General features: G+C 37.0%; 2 protein-coding genes across 2 annotated transcripts; one reads left to right on the forward strand and one right to left on the reverse strand.

The window, feature by feature from the left end:
- The first annotated feature begins 236 nt into the window (after positions 1-236).
- Positions 237-2553, forward strand: LOC110885881 (multiprotein-bridging factor 1b). Its single transcript, XM_022133601.2, has 4 exons — positions 237-487; positions 1525-1608; positions 2036-2118; positions 2197-2553. The coding sequence occupies exons 1-4, from the start codon at positions 355-357 to the stop codon at positions 2314-2316; spliced, it is 420 nt and encodes a 139-aa protein (XP_021989293.1). The 5' UTR covers positions 237-354; the 3' UTR covers positions 2317-2553.
- Positions 2554-5062: 2509 nt separating this feature from the next.
- On the reverse strand, positions 5063-8222 carry LOC110885882 (tubby-like F-box protein 7). Its single transcript, XM_022133602.2, has 4 exons — positions 7786-8222; positions 6885-6972; positions 5961-6090; positions 5063-5856 (listed from the first exon to the last, which is right to left on the reverse strand). Exons 1-4 carry the CDS (start codon positions 8155-8157, stop codon positions 5292-5294), a joined length of 1155 nt encoding a protein of 384 aa, XP_021989294.1. The 5' UTR covers positions 8158-8222; the 3' UTR covers positions 5063-5291.
- Between the last annotated feature and the right edge of the window lie 260 nt (positions 8223-8482).

Consider the following 8482-nt stretch of genomic DNA (forward strand, 5'->3'; position numbering starts at 1 on the left):
AGTTGTATATTCAATTTTCTTTTTCAAAACGAGCCAAATCAAGTCAAGTCAAGCCAAACTTGAGCTTTAATTTTCAGCTCGGTTGAAAATTCGAACCAAGCCCAAGTTTGCTCTGGCTTGGCTCGGCTTGTGAACAATTGGTTTAAACTTTAAAGCGGTTTGGTCATAATCATGTGAGGAGTTATGAGTCCAAAATGAGAATAACACAAAGCTCGTAACCAAACACTCCATACGATTCCCTGTTATATAATAAAAGATGACACCCCACCCCCAGTGTTCTATCTAACATTCGAACTCATCCATTCAACAAATTGATTATTATTCCTTTCTAACCCAACCGGAGAATCAATCAAGATGTCAGGGTTTGCACAGGACTGGGAGCCGGTGGTCATCCGCAAGAAAGCCCCCACCGCCGCCGCTCGTAAGGACGAGAAAGCCGTCAACGCCGCCCGTCGCGCCGGTGCCGAGATCGAGACTGTGAAAAAGGGTTTGTATTCCATTTCTTCAGGATTCGATACTCTTATATATGTTTTCCATCAATTTATTTTAATCGGACGCTTCATTCGTCTTGCGGATATGAAGATTATGTGTTTAATTTTTGTAGAACTTTCTTTCTGTTGAGCTAGGGTTTTTGTTTTTACTTTAATTTTTTGGATTTAGTGTTGCTTATCTACTGCTTGTTCAACAGGTTTAGATAGATGTGTTATATATATATTAGTTGTTTGATTTGTGCCTATGGAGTCGGATTTCTTCATGTTTAGGGTTTAACTATGTGTATATGATATATGTTTAGGGCCATATTTGGAAAGTTGTTTGATACAGGTAAATTGATTTAGGCTAGTATATTAACTTAAGTTGCTTTGTCATGCTACAATTTATTTTTTTAGATTTTGAACTATCCATAGACATGAGTGATACAATTTCTTCATTTCATGTGTACATTGCATGGTTGTCAATAGCGAATAGCGGACAATAGCGACAAGCTACCTGTATACTACGTAGCAATAACGATCAAATAGCGGGCGCTATTTCATGTTTAGCGATACACTAGAAGAAAATATTAGAAAAATTTTGTATGTATATTTTACCAAAAAAATATAAAAGTTAAAATTTTACAAAAATCTCGTTATTTACCGCTATTTGTCGCTACCAGCTATATAGCGATACATGAGCGCTACGCTATTCGCTATGGCGGGTGCTATGCTCGCTCTTAATAACTATGGTACATTGCTTAAAGATTTTGTGTTTTTTTTTTGTTCTTTTGTATCGGTTTTTGAGAAAGTATCATGTGTTCTTCAAAAAAGAACTTGTTAATACGATTATCGAAGCCCCTTAAAGGTTGTGGGCTTGATGGAAAAAGCGATTAGTTACACAAAGCTTGCTAAGAATTGTTTGTAGCAGCTGTTTTCTTTGCTTTTGATTTTCTTGAGGTACTTGTACACATTGTATCATGTTTATACAGAGCTAGTTTGTGTTTTATATTGGCATGCATGGCTTTTTAACTTGACATGTATTGTTTTGCAGCTGCTGCGGGTTCAAACAAGGCTGCCTCTAGCAGTACTTCTCTGAACACTAGAAAGCTTGATGAAGAGACTGAAAATCTCTCCCGTGAGTGCTTGCGTGTCCCTTTTGATCATTCTTTTATATATCTAATACCCTGCTAAAAGTTTCAATCTATGTCCAGTTTTAATCTAAAGGACATTCGTATCATGCCACCAATAAAATGATAACCATAGGCTGTATCATGCTGCTTATGATCATCATCATCAGATGTTTGTCTAATGTTTCAATTTGCTGACCGAACAGAATCTTTTTTTAAAGAATCACCCTCCATGCATATGTTATGTGCTTGTTGATATGTCTTTTTATCAATTTTTTTTATTGAAATTTAAAAGTTCAATAATAGTATAATACCTTCTTATTGGAACCAAACACCACACCTACATAAAGAACTTAATAAACAAAGACGAAAAGAAGCTAACCAGTGTAATTACTTTATTACCCTTGTTTGTAACAAGATATACCATAATGACAGATGATAAGGTACCGACTGAATTGAAGAAAGCTATCATTCAGGGTCGTACCGAAAAGAAGCTTACTCAAGCTCAACTTGCTCAGGTTAGCATGTCTATTTTTCAAACTCTATATACTTATGGTTATTAATGGCAGAACCTAACGTTTTTCTGATCGTTGCAGCTGATTAACGAGAAGCCTCAGATCATACAGGAGTATGAATCTGGGAAGGCTATACCAAATCAACAGATTATCACCAAACTGGAAAGGGCCCTTGGTGTGAAACTTAGGGGTAAGAAATAGAACAGTAACGGTTGCAGCTTTACGGGTCCCGTTTTAGTAAAATGGAAGAAAAAATAAAGGAGTGGGGGTGCACAAAACCTTTTGTTTCCTATGATTTGACCACTTCTTTTATGGACATGGATTATGTTATTGTGGATTTTATGTTTGGGTGTTGACAAGTCTTGAGATGCTCTGATGTGTTTAATCATAAATGTTTAATACCATTATGTTTATGTTATATTTTGGTAACTTTAGGTGTTTTGATTGTGCATAAGATAACTCTCAAATGTGTTGCAGTTTTGGCACCTTAGATATGGTGTTTGCCTTAAATGCAGTTTGTCTTGTCTGCTTGTTTGCAAAAGGACCGGTCGATTACAGAACCACAGTTACAAGTAAATATGGGTGCAAACGAGTCGAGTCGTCGAGCCAACTCGACTGGACTTGAGCTTGTTTAAAATTTGAGAGCTCAAGGTTGGCTCGGTTCTAGCTTTGTTTCTAAAGCTTGATTCGTTTATTATTTGTTAATTAATTAAATTTATATCAAGTATAATAATTTTTTTCTATATTTTTATATAACGTTATATATTTGATGGATTAGATAAAAATGTTATTTAGGCTCTTGTTAAAAATTACAGAACAATAATTACAGGTAAATTAAAAACTGCATAAACGTTTATGTTTAGTGCCTTGAATGTGACATTAGGTAGTCATGTGTAACTAGATAACCATCTTTGCTTCTCTTTTCTCTTATGACATGTGATCCCGCCGTACATATAAATGATTTTGTTTTCTGTTATCAGGGGACCCGGGACGTGAGCGGGTTGGCTAGCGGCTACCCCTACCCGCAACCCAAACACCGATGGTGCAGGTAGCGGTTTGGGTTAGGGACTACCTAATGCTTTTTGTGTGTGAATGCTCTTTTCAAACGGCTATAAAGCCGTTAAAATAATAAATGATTTTTCATTTTTGTTATTTACATTTCAACCAATTTATTTACAATTCATATTTAAACTAACCCATTTTACATTCTACCCTATTCCAATATCTCTACTATTTTTACTACAAATTTTTCTTTACACCCAATATTTTCTCACCACAATCCATTAACATAGGTGGAGGTTATCTTTTTCCTACCAAAACGGCGGAATCTTCATACCGTCGGCGATCAACACGTTGTCGTTTAAACCCACAACCTTCAAACCCAACGCCTACAAACCAATCTCTTGTTTCTGAATACTACAAATCATAACATTCTGATGATTTTATCGTTGAAGAGTTGAACTTGGCATACGATTATACCGTGAGTCGACTTGAACTTGCGGGCATAAGAATTTATGCCAAGCCTAAAAATCTCTTCAGGTGATCAAGAGGGCCCCTTTTTCAGTGAAATTGGAAGGTGAGGCGTCTCATCTTGCACCACCAAACCCTCCACCAAGAAACCCGAACCCGACACAAGACGACCCAACATGGGCCATAGGCTATAAAACTGACCCGACGGAGGAATATGTAGAAAGATGGGATGAGGATATGCGATGCCCAACAAACACCCGAAAGTCCGCCTCATCGAAATCCCGATCATAGGTCGGATGGTCGTGACAATGATCATTCCGTCTCCTCGCTTGAATCGTTCATTGGTGAGTGGGATTAATTATTTTTATTAGTATTGTATTAGTCTAAAATTGTGTGTTAGAACGTTTAATTTTAAGTATTAGGAATGTATTATTTTTTTATTTTTAGGAATGTATTAATTACTTATGTGTTTAATTATTTAATTATTTATATTTGTAATAGGAAAAGAAAAAAAAAGAAGAGGGTAGGTCTAAATAAGGTGTCACAAGAAGATTGGAGGAAGTTAGGATAAAAGGGTTAAACACCCCTTCCCCACTCAGATTATAAGACATAAGAAGACGTTATGTAAAGTTAATTTTGTGCTGAACGCAAGCATCAATTGTGCATGCATCAATTTGACCATTAATTCTAATTCATTTTTGACCATGTACACGCATTCAAGCTTTAACCATATCCCCAAATATATGGCCTAGTGGTAGGAGGTTTGGGTTTTTCAATGGAGACTCAAGTTTAATTCTCACTTGTGTCATATTGGGGTGAATATAGGCAATGAAGGATTTGGACTAGGCCTCATGTGAGGTTGTCAGTTTGATTTCTAAGCCCAACCAGGTTTTTGTCCCACCGCGTGTTACGCTAGTGGCACGACTGTCAAGTGGTAGCCAGCGGTATGGTTTCTCGGGGGAACGCCCAATAAAAAGTCAAACTTTGAAACCAGCATGGGCCCGGTTAAAACAACATAGCCTGACCAGAGTGGGGCAATACGGGACTCTCTAATTTGGAGAGGGTGATAACCTTATACATGAAGTTCAGTGTTAAAAAAAAAGCTTCAACCATATCACAATTTGTTGTATATTCAAGCTTTAACCATATCACAATTTATTGCGTATATACGAGAAACACTTGTAAGCTATTATTATATTATGTTCTCACAGTTCTTTATTTGAAATTGATTTTGTATTGTCAAGTATAAGCCATTATGTTCTCACAGTTCTTCATTTGAAATTGATTTTGTATTGAGCGTACATATCAAATATCAATTGCATATGCATCACTTTGACCATCTTAACTGTAATTCATGAAAAAAAAAAGAAAAAAAAATAAAAAATTCATAACCGCCATGTTAACACGGACTCTATTTAAAATTGATGTATTAAACGCAACTATCAATTGTCTTAACCAACTTACCATTAAATTGACATTCACAAAAACGAAAAACACATTCTTGCTTTAACCAACACTTACAAGCCCACAAGAAAACAGTCCCACTAAAATTAATGTTCGGTCATGCATATATACATCACATACATCCTAACAAGTAAAACACAGTTTGCAGAATGAGACAAAGAAGTATCTAAAACACATGATATGCGTCAACATGCACGATACAACCAACAACACGCACGTAACAAGTCGCACCAAGTTGCACACTACTCGCACGCAAGCTTTGTTCCAAAACTGGTCAGGCAAATAGCAAATGCATGAAAAGCCGACAGCGGCTGCCTGTAATCCATTGTGAACATATCATCACCAACCTTTCCAAACTGAAGTAACACGGTTTCACCGTCACCTTTTCCACCGGGCTGGCTCGGGTCCATTGTTGCTACTAACTGAAAATTTTTCACTGATGCCACCGTCACCCGCCCATGAAAATTCAAACACCAGCATTGCAAGTGTTCGTGCCATCTTGGCGCTTTATTTCTCAATAGAGTTTGACCAGCAGCAACCGACTTTGACTTTGTCAACTTTGGTTCTGTTTCCTGAGGTTCATCAGGCACAGGGTACCTTAAAGAAGACACCATTCTTCTTGGACCTCTAGATTTCAAGAGGTTGAACTTGTAGGATACCTCTCCAATTTCAAAATTGCCAGCTGGCACTTGTGGGCTTATTTGCTTGCTTGTGAATCGCCGCGCACCCTTGCTGCTAGAGTGCTTTGCCCCGTCATGTGGTGGCTGGCTGTCATAGATTGTGAATTTGGTGCCAAGAAAATCCGAGCTGGAGATTAATAAGAAGAAAACGTTTAACAAAAAAATGATATGTCATAGATTGTGAATATGTTTAGTACTCACCCACAAGGGAGAATTTATATGATGCTTTACCTTAATTTACCTACATACGCATTGCTTCCTTGAGATAGATCGTTGGGATCGAGTGATATTATGTATTCTGTATGAGCACCGTGTCTGTATCTACGTGCTGCCAAGAGAAACTTACCCTTCTCTGTAAATGCTGCCACAAATAGAATTCTAGTTAATAATGTTTAAATTTCAGTGTAGTTTGTTAAAATAGTGACAAGCATATTTTAACCGTAATGTGATTGGTCGTTTATTAACTTCTATTTTCTTTAGTCGATTGTTCTAGATTAATCCTACCACATCAAATTGAAAGATACGTAGCTCATCATCTCTGGTCAAGGTGTCAAGAAACAAATAAAATCTCCCCAGAAAATACCAATCAATAACGAAAGAAGGAAGCGTAAATGATTGTATTAAGAAGTACTTAGTGGTTATACATTTTGGTATTAAAAAGTAACTAGCAAAGGGCGTTAAGAATGAGTTAATGCCGAAAATAATGATAGACATGCCGACTCAATATCATCCTCGTACAACACGGGTCACTAAGAATACCTCACCATATTTTCAAAACACCTGAGAAGCAGAACGTGGTTATTATTCCTGTAATATCAACCTGAAATTTGTGTTCATGAGCTATGCCCAAAGGGAAATATATATTCATAAAGTCACAAAAATGTATTATCCAATACACATATATATATGTGTGTATATGAAGTTAATACGAAAACACTTTCAAATAACATGCTCACTAGGAATAGAACTTCTATGCAGCCTTCCGAGACATGTACAATTATGTCGCACAAACGGAACCAAAAGCATAGACGCAAGCAAACACATCACTCGAAACTATATTTAAAAAACCATAGTGCACAAATCTCACCTTCTTGCACCTTTCTAGCTTCTACAAATATCAACCACAAAATAGATTTAAGCAAAATGTACACTTACATGAGCTAGCAGCAAGATAAAGGTAGAACATGTTGTTCTTCTTGTTTCTCTTTATAAGACATTGAAGTGGAGTATCCCGTGGACCAGGCTGCAACGAAACCAAATAACTCGTTAGGCAATCAACAACACCACCACCTTAAACATTAATCCAGCATCTAATACAGAAATTTAAAACATACATAACACTTTTATCAGTCTCCTTTTCAAACACTTCTAGTCTCCTGATCTAGGATCACAAGGTATAACACAGAGACCTAAACAGTTTCCATTAGAACACTATACTCCAATTGTCCTTTCCGTTATGCACTTTCAATCGTCTAAAAGCTACTAGACAGTTCTTTCACATACTTGTTGCAGTAAAAATACTAACTAGTACTTAATAAGTCTCGATTTCCAGACTTCTAGTACTTAGTTAGCAAAATCAAATACCTAAGCGTGAAACACACCGGAACAATCGCAAAACCAGAAACACACAAATCAACATAACCTAAGCAGTTACAGCAATCAAAACCTAACATAACTCCAAAACAAATCAAAATCACCTCAAACATCACCTGCTTTAAACACGCCAGAAACGTGATATTTCCGCTGTAAACCGGAGGCTTAACCAACTCTTTAACAACCTCTCTCCACTTCTTACACACTTACGCCAATTATCATTTCCGTTATTCATTTTCAATAATCTAGAAGCTAGTAGACAGTTCGTTCAAATACTTATCACAGTAAAAACACTAATTAGCATCATAAGCCTAAACTTCTAACACTTAATTAACAAAATCAAACACCTAATCTCAAAACACATCATAAAACCAGAAACACACAAATCTACATAACCTAATCAAATATCAATCACACAAATCAAATCAAAACGTAACATAATCAAAATCGCCTCAAACAATACCTGCTTTAAACACGACGGAAACGTGATATTACCGCCGTGAACCGGCGGTTTAACGAGCTCTTTAACAACCTCTCTCCATTTCTTACACACACAACCACAAGCGACGACGTTTCGGCGCAACGGCCACCGGTCCTCGGAGGCTTCAACTCGCTTGATTATCTCTCCAATTAGCTCCGGCAACATGTTAGACCACGAGCCTTCGCCGTTTCCGGTGCCGTCAGGTTCAGATGTGACGTCATCGTTGCCGTAAACGACGGTACAGGCCTGTTGTGATTGCGATTCGAATTGAGCATTATGTAAGGTGATTGATTCGTTGATTAATTTGGATCTGCTGGTGATTCGTCGAGATAAGAATGTTCTTCGTAACGACATCGGTTTTAGAGAGAGAGAGGGGGGGGGGGGGGAGGAGAGAGAAAAAGGAGAGAACGGTGAAATTGTTTTGAGAGAGATGGATTTGAAGGGGAATGTTAACGTGACGTGGTCGTCAGCGGACCAAAGTTGACAGACTGATTAATTCTGGCTTTTGTTTCTTTGTAGTTTGGAAAAAAAAATCAAAGTACTAATAAATACACATGAATTCAGCTGGATTTAATAGGTTTAGGTGTGAAAAAAAAAAAAAGAAAAAAGGGATATTTGAAAAAAAAAAAGGATATTTGAAAAAAGTGTTTTTTTATAAGTTAAGATATGGATTAAATTT

This window comes from Helianthus annuus, chromosome 10, assembly GCF_002127325.2.
Source record: "Helianthus annuus cultivar XRQ/B chromosome 10, HanXRQr2.0-SUNRISE, whole genome shotgun sequence".
Taxonomy (NCBI): domain Eukaryota; kingdom Viridiplantae; phylum Streptophyta; class Magnoliopsida; order Asterales; family Asteraceae; genus Helianthus; species Helianthus annuus.